This window comes from Enhydra lutris, unplaced genomic scaffold, assembly GCF_002288905.1.
Source record: "Enhydra lutris kenyoni isolate GAN:26980312 unplaced genomic scaffold, ASM228890v2 scaffoldscaffold40, whole genome shotgun sequence".
NCBI classification, from domain to species: domain Eukaryota; kingdom Metazoa; phylum Chordata; class Mammalia; order Carnivora; family Mustelidae; genus Enhydra; species Enhydra lutris.
Genome location: NW_019154124.1, coordinates 12,445,371 through 12,470,393, shown reverse-complemented (window position 1 = coordinate 12,470,393; position 25,023 = coordinate 12,445,371). Strand labels below are relative to the sequence as shown.

At 37.3% G+C, this 25,023-nt stretch overlaps 1 protein-coding gene across 1 annotated transcript in view; it reads left to right on the top strand.

Moving 5' to 3' along the window:
• Positions 1–25,023, top strand: part of LOC111155296 (semaphorin 3E) — a 249,544-nt gene that overhangs the window by 154,598 nt on the left and 69,923 nt on the right. Inside the window, exons 3-4 of the mRNA XM_022515436.1 lie at positions 2,925–2,984; positions 10,679–10,798. Of these exons, the coding sequence (XP_022371144.1) occupies positions 2,925–2,984; positions 10,679–10,798 (180 nt within the window). The remainder of the gene's footprint in view (positions 1–2,924; positions 2,985–10,678; positions 10,799–25,023) is intronic.

The window sequence follows — 25,023 nt, the reverse complement described above, 5'->3', positions numbered from 1 at the left end:
AGGTATTCTCTGATTTATTGATGCTGGTAACTGAATGAATGAGTCATGAAAATCTTTCCAGTAATAGATGATTCTAAAATAAATTTATATTTATATTTACTTGTGTATATATAGTACGCAGTATATATAATATATACTATATCCATATATATATACAGCCCATAGACACGTGTCTACATATGCACATATTCTAGCATATCCTTTTGAATAATTTATGCATCCACAGTAAAATCGTAATTCCAAAACCAAATTGAATCTCAAGTGAAAATGGGCCTTAGAAATCATCTGAAAAATATCTCACCCCATTTGCAAAATGTTTTCCAAAGTAATGGGTCAGTAAAGTTTATTAATTCTACAGCCTCACTTCTAGGATGCTTACCCTTTAGTGGTATCGGTGACTGTGCTGAAGCTGATGCAGGGTTGCATCTGAACTTGATGCTGATGTGATACGTGATGTCTTTCCTAAATCACATCTGACCCACTGCTGGGTTCACTGCTGCCATCATGAACATTGATTCTAGGATTTTATGTGTGTGCTTTTGCCTTTTTAATTGCTTTTCTTTTACATTTTTAGATTTTTCCTTTGTCTTTTTCCTGTGTTGCAACATAAATGAAAACACATGATTTTTTTTTTTAAGTTTATATACTGCACTGTGAACACCTGATGTTGAATATTGTTAGTAAGAAATTTGGGGGGTCCATTACACTGATAAGAATATCAAAGTATTATTTTATACCTGTAATTGAAACCATAGAGTGCTTACTCCTATGATAATATGTGTAACTATGTAAAAATCATTATAATAAAATGCCTTTGACATCACTTTTATAAATTTCCAATACTATTCATGTATCAGGGACTGGATTTGGCTCCGTAATGTGTGGGTTAAGTGATAAGCCTCTTTCACTTCTAATATATAAATACCTAACATGTTATTTTATGGGGCGCAACTTAAAAAAAACAAAAAGATTAAATCGTGACCATATTTGGGATTCAAACATAAATATATCAGTTTTCAAAAACTAAAATGACTACAGAGGTCAGTCAGGTAAAAGAAAAGTCTGAAGCAGATCAGAGAGGAGAGTGAGGAGAGTGCCTGGCCCATTTAGAAAAACCAAAAATCTTGATTTTTATGCAGAATTTCTCATTTGTAAATGTTGACCACTAAAAAAAGTAATTAAAGAGCGTGTTCACTAAGTAAAAAAAAATACTTCCTTATCAACAATATCTAATATTAAATTTGATACCCAGAATGGTTTCTCAGGCTAGCAGAGCACAGAAGGGGATGGTGGTGGGGGGAGGAGGGAAGAAGTCAGGGAGAGATAATAGGGGCCTTAAGGGGACAGATTGCCATAGATAGGAAGAGGGTCTGGTCACTGACACAGCCCTAAACAATAGTCTAATGACAGTAAACACTGACCCTGGGTAGTAGGAAGCTATACCTAAACCCTTCCCCTGGGAGCTCTTGGAGGAAAAGTTTATTTGTAGAAATATTAATCTCTTGAGAGGCCCAGGCTACTCTGCTGGTAAGTTCCTACTCCTTCACCAAAATGTTAACTTGAGAACAGAAGATGATCACCTAAAAAAGAAAAGAACCAAAGAAATATTGAGGTAGCCTGGCTCGAAGTTCTTACAAGGAGGTAGGAGAGGAAGAGAGGACATCTTAGGAGTTCTGTACCCCAGTCCATATGGATCTAAGGTGAAAGTATTTGAAAGCAATGCTGAAAAAGTTACAGGGTATTCTGGTCAGAGCCAGTATCCCTCCAAACAGAATCTGTCATCAGGATGCTGGTAATTTGGGTAACCAGCAGGAACCATGAAGATGACACAATAGCATGAGATGTTGCGCTCCAGAAATCTGAGGGAGACACAAGAAAGGGGTCCAGTTGAGCTTTTTCAGCCTGGTGGGAGCGGGGGATTGATCCACCAGATGTGGAGATAAACTATTAATAGGAAGGCTTAAGGTCTTGGGGCAACTTACCACTAGCTACACTTACTCACATGGATCCCATTCCTTGGTTCCCATCCATAGATGTACGGCATTGTGGGGCTGGACAGAGAAATGTACTTTTGTTTTGTTTTGTTTTTAAAAGGAGCTCCCTGGATAATACTATATCTTTGATAAAGTTGTGGTAAGAGTTTAATTGAGTATTGAATCTGAGGTGCTTAGAACAAAAATTAGAAAGCTAACAATGCAAGTGTCCATGAAGATACGGGGATATTGCTGCTGAAATATGAACAGGAGACCATTCTGGAGAGCACTCTGGCACTGTGTTAACAGATTAAATATATGCTTTTCCTAAGACCCAGTAATTCTCCTCCTGGGTTATATATACGAACCTCACTCCATTCCTTGTACATGCCAGTGATGCTCTTTTACTGATGTCGGAGGGACATGTACAGAGATGGACCATGTTTGATGTGGTGGCGATCTGGAGGCAGTCTGGGTGTCCCTCCAAGATACAGGAGTCCTACATCCTTTAATCCCTCACTTAGCTTTCATTACCAAGTCCCCACACACCACATTCTGGGCTAAGTGGTAAAAATGCAAAGGGAACTCAGGGAGGTGCCTGAGTTGGAGGAGCAGATGGTCAGATTCAGGGGAAAGACTTGATGGTGGAGGTCAGAGCAGGTCAAGCACAGAGCAGGGCTGCCTGAGGCATGCGTGGCCTCTGAAGGGCTGAGTCTTGAGGGAGCCTTTAGAAAGCCTTCGTTAAACCACTATGTTTTAGCATGAAATAAAAGCTCAAATATAAGTGTCTTTATTAGGCAAATATTGATTATAAAAAAGATAAAGTCTTGACTTGTCATCTCAGGAAATGGAATGAAATGAAAACATATTGGGAACACAGCAAAAATGAAATGGTTTTTCATTGTGGTTTATTTTTGCATTTGCATAATAGTACATAATCTTTTATTTCAGATACACTGGCCTAGTACGGCACTAAAAATAGAAGAATGCATAATGAAAGGAAAAGATGCGGTGAGTATTACCCATTGTAAATTAAACACATCATCAGTTCTGTCCCTGGTTAGTCACAAGGGACTGACTCCCTAACCTCTTATTTGCTCCTAAAAGGCATATATGCAATTCATTCAGGAAGAAAAAAAAATACATACACATATTAGTACAGACATATACATTGTATAGAGATCATTATTTATGAGTTGATTACGATGTGAGCTTAGAGTAAAGGAAGCTGAGGTGTCTCTAGATCTTGGTTTTGGTTTTATTACATACTTATGAACTCAGATTTATGAATTTCTTATAGTAATACTTACTTCCTACATAGTTGGGAAAAATAATTTCAGGTAAATTTTTAATTCAAGGGAAAGCTAAGTGGATTCTTTGTGAGATTTCATTTTTCTTTGATGGGCAAATTAGAACCAAATGAAGAAACAAAAGGAGAAAAAGCAGAAAGAAAGGAGAAGCCAAAGGCTTTACCTATCCCACAACGTGCTTAGGGTCTTTCCTTCTGGAAGGATCCATCTTCAGTTTGTCCATAACTTCCCCAAGCACGTAAGGTTGTACCAAAGCAGCAGCTCTGACCCGGGCCAAGGCCGCTAAAACATGCACGAAGGGACTTTAAATGTGCTAGGAGTCGGTGCCTGATGACAAAAGACACATCTTTGGAGGAAGGCATGTGCACATCCCCTTTTGAAAGTTAACTCATTCTTTCTTTTTCTTTTTTTGGTGAGAAAAAAATATCATGTGAAAGACTAACACACGTCATACCAAGTCCTGAGTCTATGGCAACTGGGTCCCAGCCAAGGAGCGAGTCAAGACCTTCTTGCTGCCTTAGCCCACAGCATGATGCTGACTAATTGAACACACTCTTAGGCTATGTCAGCCTAAGTCCAATAGAGCCAAAATGTAGTCTAATTCGCTCATCCTAGGTGTGACTGTTTCATGACATAAAAAGCAAGTGCTTATGTTCATAGGAAAATAGACTGTTTTTTCCCCTGACTGAATGAATGGTCACATTTTCCCAATGATAGGGGGTCACCTTCAAAATAGAATGATGTATGAGTGGGAAATTGAGGAAAATATATCCATGTGCTCTGGATAATCAGGTCAGTAGTATGTTGCTCATTCTGAACAAGGGAATTTTCTAATCTGATCACTTCTGGTAAGATGGTTCTGGTGGCTTTTGCACCCAATACGGTGCTATGAGATATTTTAAAAGTCATAATCTGTCCTTATGAAATGTTACATTTACTGGCTACTGCATTGTTGATATCAGAGTAATATTTAGCATTTAAAGAGTTTAGTATTTTGTAATTTATTTAACATGAAACAGCAGTACCTAATTTACCAGGAAGATGTTTGCTAGAATTAATTTAGACACGTTGATTTGAGCAGTTGTAAACTTTTTTCATTCATCATATATTTTTTTATTATGTTATGTTAGTCGCCATACGGTACATCATTAGTTTTTGATGTAGTGTTCCATGATTCATTGTCTGTGTGTAACACCCAGTGCTCCATGCAATCTGGGCCCTCCTTAATACCCATCACTGGGCTAACCCATGCCCCCACTCTCCCCTCTAAAACCCTCAGTTTGTTTCTCAGAGTCCAGAGTCTCTCATGGTTCATCTTTCCCTCTGACTCCCCTCACTTAATTTTCCCTTCCTTTTCCTACTGTCCTCTATGCTATTCCTTACATTCCACAAGTAAGTGAAACGATATGATAATTTACTTTCTCTGCTTGACTTATTTCACTCAGCATAATCTCTTCCAGTCCTGTCAATGTTGATACAAAAGTTGGGTATTCATCCTTTCTGATGGCTGAGTAATATTCCATTGTATATGGACCACATCTTCTTTATCTATTTGTCTGTTGAAGGGCATCTTGGCTCTTTCCACAGTTTGGCTATTGTGGCCATTGCTGCTATGAACATTGGGGTGCATGTGGCCCTTCTTTTTACTACATCTGTATCATTGGGGTAAATACCCAGTTGTGCAATTGCTGGGTCATAGGGTGGCTCAATTTTAATTTTTTGAAGAACCTCCACACTGTTTTCCAAAGTGGCTGCACCAACTTGCATTCCCACCAACAGTGTAATAGGGTTCCCCTTTCTCTGCAGGCTTTCCAACATTTGTTGTTTCTCACCTTGTCAATTTTGGCCATTCTAACTGGTGTAAGGTGGTATCTCAGTGTGGTTTTGATTTGACTTACCCTGATGGCTAATAATGAACATTTTTTCATGTGTCTATTAGCCATTTGTATGTCTTCTTTGGAGAAGTGTCTGTTCCTGTCTTCTGCCCATTTTTTTACTTGATTATTTGTTTTTTGGGTGTTGAGTTTGAGAAGTTCTTTATAGATCCTGGATGTCAGCCCGCAAATATTTTCTCTCATTGCATGGTTGCGTCTTTGTTTTGTTGATTGTTTCCTTTGCTGTGCCGAAGCTTTTTATCTTGATGAAGTTCCAAAAGTTTATTTTCGTTTTTGTTTCCCTTGCCTTTGGAGATGTGTCTTGAAAGAAGTTGCTGTGGCCAATGTTGAAGAGGTTACTGCCTATGTTCTACTCTAGGATTTTGATGGATTCCTGTCTCACATTGAGGTCTTCCATCCATTTTGAGTTTATCTTTGTGTATGGTGTAAGAGAATGTTCAAGTTTCATTCATCTGTCTATAGCTGTCCAATTTTCCCAGCACCATTTATGGAAGAGACTGTCTTTTTTTCCATTGGATATTTTCTCCTGCTTTGTCAAAAATTATTTGATCATAGAGTTGAGTGTCCATATCTGGGCTCTCTATTCTGTTCCATTGATCTCTGTGTCTGTTTTTGTGCCAGTACCATGCTGCCTTGGTGATCACAGCTTTGTAATACAGCTTGAAATCAGGCAATATGATGCCTCCAGCTTTGTTTTTCTTTTCCAACATTTCCTTGGTGATTCGGGGTCTTTTCTGGTTCCATACAAATTTCAGGATTGTTTGTTCCAGCACTTTGAAAAAATGCCAGTGGTATTTTGATTGGGATGGCATTGAAAATACAGATTGATCTGGGCAGCATAAGCATTTTAATAATGTTTCTTCTTCCAATCCATGAGCATGGAATGTTTTTCCATCTTTTTGTGTCTGCTTCAATTTCTTTCACGAGTGTTCCGAAGTTCCTAGAGTATAGGTCCTTTACCTCTTTGGTTAGGTTTATTCCAAGGTATCTTATGGTTTTTGGTGCTATGGTAAATGGAATCAATTCTCTAATTTCTCTTTCTACAGTTTCATTGTTAGTGTATAAGAAAGCAAGTGATGGGGCACCTGGGTGGCTCAGTGGGTTAAGGCCTCTGCCTTCAGCTCAGGTCATGATCCCAGGGTCCTGGGATCAAGCCCCACATCGGGCTCTCTGCTCAACAGAGCCTGCTTCTTCCTCTCTCTCTGCCTGCCTCTCTGCCTACTTGTGATCTCTGTCTGTCAAATACACAGATAAAGTCTTAAAGAAAAAAAAATTTAAAAAAAAAGAAAGAAAGTGATTTCTGTGCATTGGTTTTGTATCCTCAGTAACCATATTACTGAGTTGCTGTATGAGTTCTAGTAATTTGGGGGTGGAGTCTTTTCGGTTTTCCACATAAAGTATCATGTCATCTGCAAAGAGAGAGAGTTTGATGACTTCTTTGCCAATTTGAGTACATTTTATTTCTTTTTGTAGTCTGATTGCTTTTGCTAGGACTTCTAGTACTATGTTGAACTATAATGGTGAGAGTGGGCATCCTTGTCGTGTTCCTGATCTTAAGGGAAAGGCTCTTAGCTTTTCCCCATTGAGAATGATATCCACTATGGGTTTTTCATAGATGGATTTCATGGGATTGAGGAATGTTCCCTCTATTGCTATACTCTGAAGAGTTTTAATCAGGAAAGGATGCTGTATTTTGCCACATGCTTTTTCTGCAAAAATTGAGAGGACCATGTGGTTCTTCTCTCTTCTCTTATTAATTTGTTCTATCACATTGATTGATTTGTGAATATTGAACCACCCTTGTGTCCCAGAGATAAATCCCACCTGGCTGTGGTAGATAATTCTTTTAATGTACTGTTGGATCCTGTTAGCTAGGATCTTGTTGAGAATTTTTGCATCTGTATTCATCAGGAATATTGGTCTGAAATTCTCTGTTTTGATGGGGTCTTTGCCTGATTTGGGGACCAAGGTAATGGTGGCCACATAGAGTCTAGAAATTTTCCTTCTCTTTCTATTTTTTGGAAACAGCTTCAGGAAAATAGGTATTACTTCTTCTTTGAATGTTTGGTAGAATTCCCTAGGGAATCCATCAAGTCCTGGACTCTTATTTTTTGGGAAGGTTTTGGTCACTGCTTCAATCTCGTTACTGGTTATTGGCCTATTCAAGTTGTCAGTTTTCTTCCTGTTTCAGTCTTGGAAGTTTAAAAGGTTTCCAGGAATGCATCCATTTCTTCTAGTTGCTTAACTTATTGACATATAGCTGTTGATAATAATTTTTGATTACTTTTTCTATTTCCTTGGTGTTAGTCCTGATCTTTTGCCTTTCATTCATAATTCTATTAACTTGGGTCCTTTATTTTTTTCTTTTGGATAAGTCTGGCCTGTGGTTATCAATCTTATTAATTCTTCAAAGAATCAGCTTCTAGTTTCATTGATGTGTTCTACGGTATTTCTGGTTTCTAATTCACTGATCTCTGCTCTAACTTTAATTACTTCCTACTTATGCATGGGTTAGACTTAATTTGTTCTTGATTCTCCAGTTCTTTAAGGTACAGAGATAGTTTGTATATTCAGGATTTTTCCATGGATTTTTTTTTTTTTTTTTTTGAGTGACGCTTGGATGGCTAGTATTTCCCCCTTAGGACCACCTTTGCTGTATCCCATGGGTTTTGGACCAATGTGTTTTCATTCCATTGGTTTCTGTGAATTGTTTAAGTTCTTCTTTGATTTCCTGATTGACCCAAACATTCTTGAGCAGGATGGTCTTTAGCGTCCAAGTGTTTGAATTTCTTCCAAACTTCTTCTTGTGATTGAATTCCAGTTTCAAAACTGTGTTCTGAGAATATGCAGGGAATAATCTCAGTCTTTTAGTATTGGTTGAGACCTGATTTATGACCCACTATGTGATCTGTTCTGGAGAAAGTTCCATGTGCACTTTGAGAAGAATGAGTATTCTGTTGTTTTATGGTGGAATGTTCTGTATATATCTATGAGGTCCATCTGGTCCAGTGTGTCATTCAAAGCTCTTGTTTTTTTGTTGACTTCATGCTTAGATGATCTGTCTATTGCTGAGAGTAGAGTGTTAAGGTCCCCTACAATTAAAGTATTAGACCTTCTTGTGGGATAGACCCTTTAAGAATGATAGAGTGTCCTTCTGTATCTCTGACTATAGTCTTTAGCTTAAAATCTAATTTTTTTGATGTGAGATTGCTACCCCAGCTTTCTTTTGTGGTCCATTGACATGGAAGATGGTTCTCCATCCCTTCACTTTTAGTCTGGATGTATCTTTAGATTCAAAATGAGTATCCTTTAGACATATAGATGGGTACTGTCTTTTTATCCGTCTGCAACCCTGTACCATTTTATGGAAGCATTTAGGCCATTCACATTGAGAGTGATTATTGAAAGATAGGATTTTATTGTCATCATGTTGCCTCTGAGGTCCTTGTTTCTATATATTGTCTCTATAAATTTCTGTTCTATATCACTCTTGAGGTCTTTCTCCTTTTATAGGACACCCCCTTAATATTTCTCACAGGGCTGGCTTAGTGGTCACATTTTCTTTCAATTTTTGCTGGTCTTAGAAGCTCTTTATCTTTCCACCCATTCTAAATGACAGCTTTGCCAGATAAAGTATTCTTGGCCATATGTTCTTCTCATTTAGTACCCTGAATATGTCTTGCCGGCCCTTTCTGGCTTGCCAGTTCTCTGTGGACAGGTCTGACATTATGCTGGTGTTCCTCCCTCTGTATGTAAGGAATCTCTTCCCCCAGCTGCCCTTAAGATGGTTTCCCTGGTTTAAGATTCACAAATGTCACTGTTACATGCCTGGTTGTCGGTCTCCTCTCCTTGATCTTGGGGTTGTTCTTTCTGCATGTGGGACATGGATGCTTGTTTCATTCCCCAGATTAGAGAAGTTGTCAGCTAGGATTTGATCAAATCTATTCTCTCTCCACCCCCTCAGGAATCCCAATAATTCTGACATTGGAACATTTCATGGCATTGTTTATTTATCTAATTCTGTTTTCAAGGCCTTTAAGGTGTTTGTTCTAGGCCTCTTCCTGTTTCTTCCTTTCTGTAAGTTTGTCTTCTAGATCACTAATTGGTTCTTCTGCCTTGTTTACCCTAGCTGTTAGAGTATCTAGCTTAAATTGCATCTCATATATAGCATTTTTAGGTTAGGCCTGATTAGCTCTCATTTCTGCCCTTAGAGAATCTTTGTTGCCATTAATGGTTTTCTCCGGCATAGCTATTGTCTTTATAACTGTTACCCTGAAGTCTATTTCTGACATCTTCCTTATGTCCATATCCATTGTCTCTGGTTCTTTTCTTTCTTGGGAGTTCCTCCTCCTAGTCATTCATTCAGCATATTGATCATAAAACTCATGTGGTGATTTAGGTAATAAGATTTGTTAAGCATATAATATGTATTTGGTACTACATTTAAGTAACCAGGGAATATGAAGAAGTATAAAATAAATATTCTTTTCTCACAAAACTTTTAGTTGAATCCCGATGTAGGCAAACTAGAGCTCCTCGGCCAAATGCAGTCTGCCATCTATTTTTGTAAATAAAGTTTTATTAGAAACCAGCTGCACACATTCACTTTTGGATTGTCTATGACTGCTTTCATGCCATATTTACAAAGGTAAGTTGTTGAAACAGAGACCAGTTGGCCATTCAAACTAAATATATTGCTCCCTGGTCCTTCATAAAAAAAAGTTAGCTGATTTCTGCACTGTAGTCTTATAGTAAAGGTGTAAGATGTAAGTGTAAGTGTAAAATGTTATTTCTCTTGGTTAGCTTTCTGTGTATTTATTGAAAATTCTCTATGAAAGTGCTTTGCATAAATTTATGAGTTTAAAGATACGACTTATTTTCCCAAACATCAGAACTTTGTAATGCCTTAAAGCCTGCATATGTTTCTTTAAGGGTAGTCAAACTTTCTCTAATTAATGGTTTTCTGACTTTATGTGGTTCATTTCTTTATATGTACTTTATTTATTTTTTAAAAAATTTTTTATTTCTTTTCAGTGTAACAGTATTCATTGTTTTTTGCACCACACCCAGTGCTCCATGCAATCCGTGCCCTCTCTAATACCCACCACCTGATTCTCCCAACCTCCCACCCCCCGCCCCTTCAAAACCCTCAGAAAACATAACAGTATCAGGAATAAATTACTTAGTGGAACATATATATTGCCATGTAAATCTTTGTGATTGAATAAATTTCTGAACAGTACTGTTTTAACTCCTCAGTTATGTGCTAGAATACCTGAAAAATGATATAATCCCATTATAGATATAATTCATGTGGTGAAGCTAATATGTGTTTTGGTCACGCCAGTCAGTTCTTCCACTGTTTCTTACAGCCCCAGCCAAGAGAGAGTTGAACATGAGATTTGTGGGGTTAGGAAAAACAGAAATCAAAAATGGGCTGAACTTTTTTTTTCCTTTTTTTAACCTTAACCAATTTCTTCTTTCTGTTTTTCTGCTTTAGAGTGAATGCGCAAATTATGTTCGGGTTTTGCATCACTACAATAGGACACACCTTCTGACCTGTGGTACTGGAGCTTTTGACCCACTTTGTGCCTTCATCAGGGTTGGATACCATTTGGAAGTAAGATAATTTCATTCATATCAATAAAATTCATGCTTAAAATAACTTTTTTTTTTTTTTTAAAGAAAGGCTATGGCATTTTCTTTGGTGAAAGAGAAATGCATTTGTGATACACTGATTAAGTTTTTCCTAAGTCAGGTAAATGATCTCTCCAGACCTTTATTTTTTTTTTAATATTTTATTTATTTATTTGACACACAGAGAGGGAAATCACAAGTAGGCAGAGAGGCAGGCAGAGAGAGAGGGAGAAGCAGCCTCTCCGCCGAGCAGAGAGCCCGATGTGGGGTTCGATCCCAGGACCCTGGGATCATGACCTGAGCCAAAGACAGAGGCTTAACCCACTGAGCCACCCAGTCGCCCCTCTCCAGACCTTTAAATTCCTTGTCAGCTATATTACCTGTGAATCAATTAATTTTTTATGAACTCATTCCCTGAACAGCTTCATTCACTTAATTGTGCCCTTTAAAATATTTCTTCATATCAAAATGTGTTCTCTGTTGTGTTCTTACATAAATTTTATTAATGTAACCACCAAATTAGAATGTACATATAAATATATATAAAAGTAAATTTCTATAAACAATACTAGTACATATAGTATTTTACAAAGGATAGGCAAAGACTTGTTGATTTTGTAATTTTTCTTTTTTTAGACAGGTGAAATGAAGGAGGTGGAGTTTGAGTTGGGGGATGGGGTAGGTTACAAACTGCCTGAAACAAAATATTAGTAGGTGAGAGCTGTATGCCCCACACCCCACTACTAGGTGGTTAGTATAAAGAAAACAAATCTCAAAAAAAGAAAAGAGAAGACAGAAAAGAAGAGGAAAGAAAGAAAGCAAATCTCAACTGAATTCTGTTATACAAATAACATTGACTAACAAACAGGCTTGACGATCAATTAAAAAGTACTCTATGCTACCTTTCTTTAGGTCAGAAGGCAGAATCCTACATGAAGATGGCATAAAGATAAAACAGACATCTCGGGGCGCCTGGGTGGCTCAGTCAGTTAAGCATCTGCCTTCAGCTCAGGTCTTCATCTTAGGATCCTAGGAGATGGAGCACCACATCGGGCTCCAGGCTCTGCATGGAGTCTGCTTCTCCCTCTGACCTCCCTCCCCCGCCCCATCATGCACTCTCTCTTGCACTCTGAAAGAAATAAATAAAATATTGAAAAGAAAATGAAACAGGCATCTAGATATTCTGTAGTGAAACAGCTACAGTCTTTTGATTCTTTTTTTTTCAGCTCTTGATTCTTATAATCTATTTATGAAAGGATAGCAGTAACCCTAAAATATTTTCAGCCGCCATATATAAAGAATAACATTCATTTCACTGGTGAAAAATTATGTCTGATATCCCTTACACTAGTTAACACTCAGGTGTGCATATAATTAGCAGCATCTGAAAGGCTTCGTTTCACTGCCTCTTGAGAGGGCCCCTGATTGAGGTACTTCAATTCTTAAGAGTCCTTATAGGCAGGATTTTTGATTAGCATATTTTCAAAGTTAATTAACCACCTCTACTTGTAGATTAAAGCTAAGGAGCGTACACAAACACATCAAGTGTACTCACTGAATTATTTTAAAGACACAATACAGCTGAACTAATGGAAGGAACGTAAACGTAAAGAAACTTTAAAAAGAGACGTATAAAGCAAGTCAGCCCTGTGCAAGGTGAGAACATTTACATGTATACAAGGTGTACAGACTGACATGTATACCTATATGCGAAGCCAGAATATATACATTTTGTGGTGCCGACCTATTGGCAGCAGATCCTCTCAGTTTTCATTACTTCTGAGGGGTATTGTCCCTGGATATAGAATTTTGGGTTCACAAGGTTTGTCTTTTTTTTTTTTTTCCCTTTCAGCTTTTCAAAAATACTTGATTGTCTTCTAATCACTTTCTGACATATATTCAGGTTTCTTTCATATTGATATTACCCTGTGTGGAATCACTTTATCTTTCAAGATTTCCTCTTCATTTTTGGTTTTCTGTAGTTTTTCCATAGTGTGCCTGTTTGTGCGTGTGTGTGTGGTAGTGGTGGTGGTGGTGGTGGTGGGAGATTAATATTTATATTTCTTGAAATATTGAGATTTTTAGATAAAAAGCTTATGTTTTGTACCAAATTTGACAAATTTTAGGCCATTACTATTTCAGATAATACTGTTTCATGCTCTTCTCTCTATCAGAGATGGGTGTGTGTACATGCCCGTGGGGCGGGGGGGCAATGTGCCACAAATAACTGAGAGTTTATTCATTTTTATTCAATCTGTTTTCTCTGCTTTTCAGTTGGATAATTTCTATCCATTTATTTTCTCTGCTTTCCAGTTGGGTAAATTCTGTCCATTATTTTCAAGTTTATTAATCCTTTCTTTTGACATCTCCATTATGTTCTTAAGCCCACCCCAGTAATGGTCAAATAGGATAATATACTTTTCAATTCTAAAACTCATTTTGTTTCTATTTCATTTCTTTAATGAGCATTTCCCCATATTTTTATTCATGGTGACTATTTTTCTTTAAGCCCACAAACATATTTTTAACAGCTGCTTTAAAATCCCTTTGTGCTACTTTTAACATCTGGGTCAACTTAGGTAAGTTTTCATTGATTGCTTTTCCCTCTTGACTATAGATCACATTTTCTTATTTCTTTGCATGTCTAGTAATTTTTATTGTGTACCAGACATCATAGATCATATGTTTTCAAGACTGCGGACTTGATTATCTTTTAAAGAGAGTTGGTTTTTATTCTAGCAGGCAGCTTATTTGTCTGGACTCAAATTCAAGCATCTCTTGTGATGGGCGGCAGCCAAAAACCTCTTTCAACTTTCCAGACGGTGCTTTTTATGCTCTGCTTGCACATGCCGTCAGGTGTCGGCCAAGGATTTGGGAAGGAATGTATACATGCGTTTGAGGGTGCCTCCTTCCATTTCTGGGTATCTCCTCTTGGATTAGCTGACCTGGTACTTTAAGTCTCTCTACCTGACTTTCCAAGCTAATAAGTCTATAGGTTTCTGCTTGAGTTCTAGCCATTCCTCACCATATGGATTAGGGAATTTCCTTGAGTGGAAAAACTCTCTAGTCTTTGCTCTTAATGGATTTCCATTTTTAAAATAATATTTAAAGAAATTATTAGTTTATCATCATTATCTGTGTGAGAGTCCAGACAAGCTCATTGTCATTGGCAGGGGTGGAACTATGTGTAATTCATCTTGGTAGATATTATATTGAAGATTTTTTTCATGTACCTATGTAAGTATCAATGTGATTGAAAATGCATTTTGGGAAAAAAATCTACATGTGTCATGAAAGGAACTCGTGAATAATAGGATAATAAGAACACTGAAATATTTATTCTCAAATCTTCATGTGGAGGCTTGATAACATTTTATATGAGAATGAGAAGTTCCACATTATTATAGGCAAGGAAAATACTTAGTTTAAAAAACACAGAGGCAGGCACATATGGGATAGGTTTGCAGACATTTAGTCGAGTTGGTTGGGGGAGTGTCAGAAGATAAAATGGGGGCAAACTGGCAGAGGATTTTAATGCTAGACAGTGGCATTTTATAGTTACTTCTAAAGACAGCATAGAGACCGTGAAGGAATTTGAGCAGGCTTGAATGACATGACATGAGTAATATTTAGGATTGATTCAAGCAGAGAGAGATGAAAGGCAGAGAGAAATTAAAGGAGGCAATTACAAAAGTCTGGAAGATCATGAGGATATTTAATAGTGTTATCACAATAGCAAAGGAAAGGAAGCGTGGAACTGATGTGAGAAGCTGCTCAGCAGGAAAGGTTATATAACAACATTTTATTGGATGTTGCTGCCTAACGTGAATTAAAAAACAATTCCAATTTTATTTCTCGATGACTGAGAAGAAAAATAAGAGGGAGCTGAGGAGGCAGAGTATGTTTTGTGAAAACATTTTAAAAAATGCTCAGTGTTTCTCAGTTATAACTTCTTCATTTCTATGTATAGTTATTAGAAAAACTGATCTGCATGCTAGGAGAGGGTATAATCAGAATAGGTTGAATTATTGAGCCCTGGGTAGTTAATTGTCCCTGAATGAGTCTCCTCTCTCTTTCTCCTTGTCTCCCCGCCTCCATCCAACCCTCCATCCTATTCCTTTTTTCTCTCCCTCTCCCTCTATCCACATGCTTGGAAAATTCCATTACTTAGCTGGCAGCACATGTCTAGGGGGTATCAGTCTAAATAGAGACTGAGCAGACAGAGTAATATAAGGCAAATCAGGTTAGCACACAAATTTATAACCACTTGAAATAGGAAAAGAATATTATAAAATGACAACATCAGTGCTACAGAGAGGGCAGTTTGGCGAAAAGAATGAGTCATTAGAATGCAGGAGATTAAAAAGTGACTGAATAGTGACCGAATAAAGACAATAATATTACCTATTTAATCCAGAAGTAGAATTGTACGGATTTGGGAATTAATTGTGTGTGTGTGTGTGTGAAAGCTAAGATCTTTAGACATGATGTGATTGCCTAAAAAGATAATTTGAATAAAAAGGGAAAAGAGCTAAATATGGAGCCCAGAAACTCCAATACTTGAACTTCTAGTGGAGGAAGATACGCATTCTCTCAAATAAATAAAATAAGTCTATTTTTCTAAAAAAAGGAGGCCTAGGTGGCTCAGTGTGTTAAGCATCTGACTCTTGATTTCATGTCAGGCGGTGCCGAGATCCAGCCCCACATTGGGCTCTGTGCTCAGCAGGGAGTCTGCTTAAGATCTTCCTTCTCTGCCCCTCCCCCTGCTTGTACATGTGCTTGGTCTCTCTCTCCCTCTCAGATAAATAAAATAAGTCTTTAAAAAAAAAAAAAGAACAGAAAGGCTGGTGGAGGAAGAAAAACCCACAAAGAGATTTGGAAGGAGGGACAAGAAGGTTTAGAAGAGAAATCAGATTGAGATGGCACAGAAATAAAGGAGTGATCGCCAAAGTTAGAAGTTTTAAAGAGTCAAAAGTGTCACGGGACCTAGAAAGTCTTCGGAGGCATTTATGAGAGAGTTTCAGTAAAATGTGCATACAAACCATGGTCTTCTGGCAGTAAAGATTAAAGCCACTTTTCTCTTGAATCACTTTTATCTCACACTGCATTATTTTCCATTTTTTATTGAAATATAATATAAATGCAAGAAATATATAGCATGTGAATGAATAGCTAGATCATTTTTCACAAATGGAAGATCCCTTTTTTATAAGTACCCAGATCAAATGCTTTATTTTACTTTATTTTATTTTACTTTATTTTCTATTTTCACCTCTTTTTCTTCTTATAGGGTGTAAACTCTTGGGATATTTTTTCTCATATGCCCCTTTTAGTTTAGTCTTCATTTTTAAAATTGTTTTTCCTTTTTATTTTAAAGTTCTTCCTGACTTATGTCACCTCATTTTTGGGTATTTCTAATTTTGCTTGTGGTTTATTTCTTCTGTGATTTTCTTAATTTCTTCAAAACTCTATTGAAATACTAAATTGTGGTTTCTTTCCTATTTTGTGGCATATTTTCTGACAAGCTGTCATTATCTGTGGCGAATGTTTTTCTGTTCCTTATTTTTTTTCTTACAAGAACACTGTAGTGGATTTAGATGTGATCTTTCTCTGTTGCTCATTTTTATGTAAAGTTAGTTTTCCTAAACTTCTAAAAGGGAAGTGTGGATCAGAATAGGTATCTAGGACCTTCGTGTTCCAGAACTCACCATTCATGTTAAAAAATACAGAGAAGTACATATACATGCTTCTCCTGGCTATCTTCTCTTCCTCTTTTAATGGGATATTGCTCTTTCTCTGACCTTCTTTATCTTTTTCTTGGACAAATGGTATTGTAATTTCAGCAGCTTCTTCTTGGAAGGGAGATGGGCTGGTGAATTTTGAGGGTTCACAGAGCTTCATCCTTACCATGAACCTCTTGGAATCCCTCACAGATTGAATTGGCAAGAATTCCTCCCAAGTTCAGCTGATGATCTAAAGTGATGCTACACCCTCAGTGAACACTTGGAAATTTGAGAGTTTGTTTTTTTTTTTCCCCCCTCAGGTTTATCAAAACTTGATTGCTTCTCTTTGCAAGATACTAATACCCTGTGTGGTTTATGGCTCATGGTAGTTCATCCACACCTGCTCGTATTTGGGGACTCATGGGGATGGCTCAACGGCCAGTTTTGCTCTAAACGTGGTCAGTGAGGTTTTGGTTTTGCATTTCCAGTCAATCTATCTGTTTTTCTGGGAGAATTTATAGAGAATAGAATGTGTGCCTCTGCTGGTATCCTTACAAGCTCACAGTACCATTTTTTTAAAGACTTATTTATTTCAGAGAGAGAGAGAGCACAAACAGGAGGGGCAGAGGGAGACGGAGAATCTCAAGCAGACTCCATGCCGAGCACAGAGCTCAGTGCAGGGCTCAGCCTCATGACCCTGAGATCACAATCTGAGCCGAATCCAAGACTCAGAAGCTTAACCAACTGCATCACCCAGGCTCCCCTCACAGTACCTTTTAAGTAGTGAAATGCTATAAAAGTATAGAGTAATATATAAAATAGTTTGTGTCTCCCTCTCATTTTACATACCTTCCAAGGAAAATGGAAATCATATTTTATGTAGAGGTTCAGATAAAAGGAAACAGAGGTTCAGGTATAAAACATGTATTTCTAGAGAACTGGCAAAGACCTTGATCTCCTGCAAAAATAAAATCACTTTTGTTACTAACCAACCTAAGTTTATGTCAGAACACAATGACTGCAATACGATATTAGCATATTACTGTTTGTATTAATTTTCTATGATGCAAAAAATTTATCAACAATCTGGCAGCTTAAAACAACATACATTTATTATCTCACATTTTCTGTGGGGGAGGAGTCCAGATACTACCCAGTGGGCCCTACTGCTCAAGATGTCTCTAGGACTGCAACTGTCTTTCCAGAGTGCAATGTCATATCCCAAGTTCTTGTTGTGTTTGACAGAATTCAGTTCCTTGCTGAACTGTAAGGCTCAAGTCCCCATTTTCTTGATGTCTGTCACCTTCACAGCTCATGGAGGCCACTGCAGGTCCTTGCCACAGATGTTTTAAGAGACTGCTTCTGGGGGAGACAAAGCAAAGGCATAGAGGCAAGGGTGAGAAATGAAGTCACTGATTTCTAAACTTTGTCAGCAGCTCTCCTCTTAAAAGAAAGCAGCATTCCTTTTGGCGAGAACCATAGGAATTAAGAGATGAATGTGTGGGCCATCTCTAAAGTTTGCCCAAACTTGGGAAAATACGATTATCCTTGTGGGCATAAGCATTTGAATGTAGATTGCTGTGATATGTCCTTAGTGTAGGGTATATTTTCTCAGTGTATTTTTATTGAAAGCCTATTTAGATCAGTTTTTTTTTTAAGATTTTTATTTATTTGACAGAGAGAGATCACAAGTAGGCAGAGAGAGAGGGGAAGCAGGCTCTCCGCCAAGCAGACAGCCTGATGTGGGACTCAATCCCAGGACCCTGAGATCATGACCTGAGCTGAAGGCAGAGGCTTAACCCACTGAGCCACTCAGGTGCCCCTAGATCAATTTTTAACTATGCAGACTGAATTAACCATGCAACTATGCTTGGCACCGACTGTTCTCAATAACACATTCTTTGATTTTCAGTGTACAGTTTTGACACATTTCCTCAGCTATTTAAGTTGGGATATTATCGCCTTCAAAGTCATGAGGTTTACACATATCCCTCCATCCGGTATAAGTCTCTTTTGAAAATGTGTTAGAAACTGTACATAAGTAGGGGTTCCTAGCAATTAGTCCATATTTGTACTTCACAGACTGAAAATTTGTATTTTCTAGTTAAATATTTTATAATGTGCCAGTAAGAGATTACAATTTAGACGTAATAGGACTCTTGCCTTTTAGAGTCATACATTTACATACTACATACACTCATACATTTTACATACATACATTTTTAGATATTTTACATAGTACAGCCATACATTTACATACATTTACATATTACATACAGAGTTTGGACTCTGTATTTTCAATAAATATTGAAAATATCTTTTCAGACATTAATACCTAAACATCCAAACTAGATCAAAGCATCCATGTTATGAATACATGGATTTTTTTTTTACATCAAATGTACTTAATTTGTATTTGTTCCTTAGTTAAATTTTGGTTTTTGCTTATATCACAGAGTAAAATTCCATTGGGTAGCCAACAAAACTAGTAACAGTTTCTAGAGGTTTAAAAAAAAATCACCCAGTAGAATTATATAACTGATGTCAGTATTTTGTTTTACACAGCTCTGATCTGTTCGTTTAATATTCTTCATGTTTTTCATGAAGAGATAGGTTTATTTTTATTTCATGAATTATTTTGTTTAATACCAACTCTTGCCACACCCAGCTTCTAAACCCACAAAAGTATAAAGATTTTTATTTAAAAAAAAATTTTTTAAAGATTTTTATTTGAGAGAGAAAGAGCACAAAAGTGGGGTGGGAGAGGCATGCAGAGGGAGAGAGAGAAGCAGATTCCCTGGTGAGGTGGGAGCCTGATACGGGACTTCATCCCAGGACCCTGGGATCATGAGCTGAATCGAAGGCAGAGACTTAACCCACAGAACCACCCAGGTGCCTCCACAAAGATTTTTAAATTCATTCTTTCAGTGGCTTTCTGTTAGGTCCCTGTTTATTTCTGTTTGTTTAACTGCAATTATCTTAACAGGTGGTGAAAAAAAATGTTAAGGTAATCATTTTTAAATAATTTTGTAAAAATCAATGGTGGGCGTTGGCCATTTAAATAGAACAAATGTATAAAGACTGTGCATCAAGTATTATGCAACATTTGTACTTTCAGGAAATTTTTATATATTAAACTAGCCTTTAGTTAACAGAAATGTCCAGATCATAACTCGTACCAAGGTATTTTTGTAAGCCTTCTTGGTCACATGTTTTGTAGGGTAACCCTGGTTGTAATTTCCTGATCTATTTTTGTGAAAGTACATAGAAATATTTTATTGATTTAAAAATTGTGGCAATTTTTTATGTTCTCATTTCAAATAAGTGATTAAAAGGCAATATAGATCACCCTATGAAATCAGGTTTAGGTTTTGTTTTGGCCTCACTCTACATTTTTCATTAAGTGGACCAGGTGCTTGTTTATGTAATTTGTACTGAAAATGTAGTGAAAATTATGGCAATGAAAATAGACATTACAGTAAGACTTTGAGGTTTTTTTTTTTTTTTGGCAGCAGAGAGAATGGAAATATTTCATGTTTTAAAATATTGAAAATTAAATGGTGGAAGGGGAAATTATATATACTAACATAGTAACTATCAAAGATAGTAGTTCTTTAAAAAAAAAAGATAAAAATCTTTTGAGTAGGTCAAGAAGACTCTTTCAGGTTTAATAGTGCACTGTATCAAGACTTATTTAGAAACTAGCATTAGGAGATCTTTAAACAGAATCAGTATTTTAAAAGAAATGATAACATTTTGTCAGCTGGGTCCTCCAGTCATTCTGTACATTGTTTCTTCTGCCTTATTTACTGCAAATCAAAAGTGAGTGTGGGGCTTTCACCAGGAGCTTTGCAGTCGGTTATTTTTGTGATGTTTCAAACCCCTCGGGTATTTTAAAGTGCCTGCAGAGAGAGGGATTGCTCCTTCAGGTCCTTCTCTTCTGTCACTTCTAATAGGAAAGCGTCCTCCATGATCTGGTGGGAAGGAAAACAGGTTTCCTTGTGCTGCTTTTTCTCTGAGGATGATTCCATGAAAGCTCTTGGAAAGGCAGCCTGCCTGACACACTCTACTTATGTCGTGGCTCTCTACTTTGCAGCCTCTCTCTCCAGCTCTGTGTGCTGTGAGCAAGCGGAAGGTGCAGAGAGACGTTGGGTGATGCTGTGTGGTCGAGCAGCTTCCCCGTTGGCCCCTGGGAAACGAGGGAGCAGGAGAGGCTGATGTTGGGCCATCCACAGGGAGCAGAGAGCTCTGCTGTAGAGCTTTGGGCTTTGTTTCTCCTTAAAAATATGAATACATGGAAGAAATCAATAAAAAAAATGTGAAAGTGCTGCCATGTCCACTTTGGCCCACCTCTTCCATGGCACCTTTGTGATCATACTTGGATGCTGAATTTTCCAAGCATGGGTGCGTGTATGTGTTAAAACAAAAATGTTAAGCTCCACTTGAGGTTCTGATTTTGTTGATTTGAACTCAAAAATATTTCATGGACATTCATTATGTGCTACGACATAATAATCCTATCTCATTCATTTAAATGGCTGCATAGTATTTCACAGTAAGTGCAAATCATAATGTACTAAATGAAGCGTTTTATTGTAATCCCGAGTCCACCCCGAGGCCACAGTGAAGCAAAGAATGAACGTGGTGCTTGGGTGGTTGAGCACCTAAAGGGCAAATGAGCTCCTCGTGGCTCATGGAGCAGTAAAGCATTCATGTCCCTTTAGTTTAATCAGTTGTTAGAAACTGGCAGCCGTATGCTTGATTCTGCTCCCTGCGGTGCTCTGTGTGTCCCAGTGTTTCTGGTTTGTTCTGGTTTAAAGAGCCTACTTTTGAAAACTGGTTGGTTTCAAGTTGTCCATTGTGAGTCCTCTTGAACTGACATGAAAAGAATCAGTTGGTGCTGAGTAGTTGCTGCTGGACTCCTCACACAGCAGCCATGCCAGCAACAGTGCTCCGCCCTGTCACTCCTGCGTGCGGCCAGGCTCTTGCCCATCTGTCATCTCCCGCTGGTCCTGGCAGGCATTGGCATTTGATGCCCAAGCACTAGAAGAGTTAGGAACTGCCCCCAAGGCCCTAAGTGCTTAGAATCTAGTAGTCGTCCAGTAACCTTGGAATGAATAAATGACTGTGTGGACTAATGAGTTGGTAAATGGGTTTGTTACATTCTTACTTTGATGGAAAACTCTGTTTAGGATACTGAGAAGTCCAGCTTGAGAAATGAGTGGAAGCGTTGATAAAATACAATTTTTAAGTACCCTCTCCCACACCTTTTTTCTTTTCATTATGTAGATTTGCCCACTCTTGAAAATGCTTGGTGATGAAATAATAATAGATATTTGTTTTTACTTCTCTGGTCTTTATTTTTTTTATTTTTTAAAAATTTTATTTATTTATTTGACACAGAGAGAGAGGGAGATCACAAGTAGGCAGAGAGGCAGACAGAGAGAGAGGGGGAAACAGGCTCCCTCTCTGCCCAGTAGAAAGCCTGATGCGGGGCTCGATCCCAGGACCCTGAGATCATGACTTGAGCTGAAGGCGGAGGCTTAACCCACTGAGCCACCCAGGCACCCCTTTTCTGGTCTTTAGAACATAAATTAGGCATCATGACATGAAGAACAGAGACATTCTTTAGGTATGCTTTTTTGTTAATTTACAAAATGCATACAGAAAAGTGTACAGATCAAAAAATCGTACTCACAATTAATTTTTACAAATTGAGCACATCTATACAACCAGTATCCAGATCATGAAATAAAACATCACCGGCACCCCAAAATCTCTGCTCTGTACCTTCCCAGTTACTATTCCGTGCAGATTACCACTATTCTGACTTCCATCACCACAGATTAGTTTTGCCAGTTTTAGAATTTTATGTAAATAGAATCACATGGCGTGTATTTTTTGTGTGCCCAGCTTTATTTGCTTAGTAGGGTGGTGAGATAAATCTGTGTTGTGTGTAGTTGGAGGTCATGCGTTCTTGTTGCTGCATAGTATTTCTTTGTATAGATATACCTCAGTGTATTTATCTATTCTTCTTTTGCTGATTATTGGGTCATTTAAGTTCTGTGCTTTTGTGCTTTTCTGTTCTGCTGTGTTTTTGTGAACATTCTTGTGCATGTCTTTGGTAAACATTGGTCTATGTTTTTGCTTAGTATTTTCTGGGAGTAGAATGAATGCATCGTGGAGGATACATACGTCTAGCTTTAGTAAGTACTACCAAACCGTTTTCCAGTCATTGTACTGATTTCATGCCCTCCAGCAGTGTGAGTGGTCCAGCTCCCCCATGCTCCGCAGACACTACTGGGCATTGTCTTTTTTCCGGCCATTTTGGTGCATACGTAGTGGTATCACGTTGTGGTTTTAGTCTTCATTTTCCTGATGACTAATAAAGTTGGAGCATTTTTCATATTTTATTGATGCTTAGAATTTTTGAGTTACTCTTGAAATGAAGTCTCTGGCTGGCCAGTGAAGAGCTGTTTGACCTTTGCCAGATGGGTTTGCTGAGGGAGTTTATGAGAGAGCAAATATAAAATATGCAGGTCAGTTTGGGAGAAAATAAGTATCTATCACTGATAATTATCTATCACTGCTGGTATGACCCCTTTCTTTGCTTTTCAAAACTGATAGAAAACTTAAAATAAGGGTCAGAAATAAAATTGGGAGGGAAAATAGTGGAAGAGAACTGTTGGATTGTATATAAAGAGATGGTGGGAAAAGAGGGAGCAGGGAGGGCAGTAAAACTAATACTTCCTGATAATGATATTAACCTTCTTATCAACCAAGGTAAGTCTATGAAGAAAGAATTAGGTCTTACTGGAAGGAATAGTATAGAGATTAATGGTATGAGCTTTGGATTCACAAATCCCTGAGTTTTCATTTTTTTTTTTTTTTCATTGTAACTTAACTAGATATTTTACAGGGTTACCCATTACACAGTCATCAGTCATTAGTGAGAATTAAATACATTAAAAAATAAATATAAGAACATTTTAAGTATAAAAGTAGAATATAAGTTACATATAAATTAAAAAATGTAGCCCAATAGTGAAGTAAGTATGCAACAAAAAGTAGCTACTTTTATGACCTTTTCCATCTTTGAGCTTTGAGCTATATTTATGACATAATTCTGTATATAAGGGACACTGACAACATAATGAACAGTATCCACAGTATAAGTCCGTCACAAAGAAAAAGAGACTTTCTACATGTGGACTTTTGTACCTCATGCCAAAAACTTAATGTTTTCATAGTTTATCGCTTTTCACATTTATAGTACTCTGACAGCTAGAGATGATCTCTTTCCCTTATGTGATGGCTGCTGGGTAATGGTAGATGTTTTGTGGTAGTACATTAGCCTGCTTTAGGTTGGAAATGATGTGAAATGGATTCAGCTTTTAAATATTCTCTTGAAAGTATCTGAAGAAATTTTGAAAAAATACACCTTAAGATGTTAATAAAATTCTCTAATTCTAAAGATATGTTTGACATTCATTGAAACTTAGTAACTGTTAGGAGAAAATGTGCTAACCTGGTGGGTTTTTCTTATTTTCAAGAATGTTTTCATGAAGACATTTGAGTAACATTAGGTGATTAAGTAATACGTTGGCTCCTTACAACTAACTTGAATTTTATTAGTGTAGTCAACTTAAATTAGTTACAAATTTAATCACATGCTATACTGCTAATTCACGAGCATGATATGGAACAGATGTACATAGAGTTAAATTTGGTGGTCTAATTAAAATATTGGCTTAATTAAAATGACTTGCTTATTCCAGTCTGGCAAATTGAATTTTCTCAGGTTTCACTTCCCAAAGGGAGATATATTTAAAATAAATAGACTCAAATTTTACTCATTTATTGTGTTAACTTTTAAAATTCTTTAATGTTGTGGGTATCTTTTCCTGAAAATTTGTTTGTGTAGATGAAACAACGAGGCAGAGAAAGGTAAGAAGTAGTGGAAAAGTTCCATAGGAATACAGGATTCTCGGTGTGTTGACTATCACCATAATTTTGGTGAATATGAAAGAAAATGAAGAAAATAAGAAGAAAAGGAAGAAAAAATAATATAAGAGACTCAAGATTTAAAAGTTAAATATGCTTTTTATATGTCCATCCGTATTCTCACACCTGAAACATTTGTCCAACTTTGGTAGTCTGTGTAGATTGAGGGATCAACATGTAGATTCAATTTTATTTCCCGAATAAAATTCTGGAGCAGCATTAACAAGGTATAGTTTCCTCCCATCCAGCGTCCTCAGGAAAGTTTGTTTTCCTGTATAATTCCCCATTTTCTCATTTGTAAGATGAGATAAAGGGTCACCTCTAATTTAAAATTATGTAGCAGTGAAATAATATCATCTTTTTCACAGTCTTATTGTGAATATCAGATCATCCCAATAAGAATCTTAATAAATGTAATGACTGTGTATTGAGTACATGCCACGTGCCAGTTGTTTTTGTTCCTTTTCTTTGAGCTCCTAAC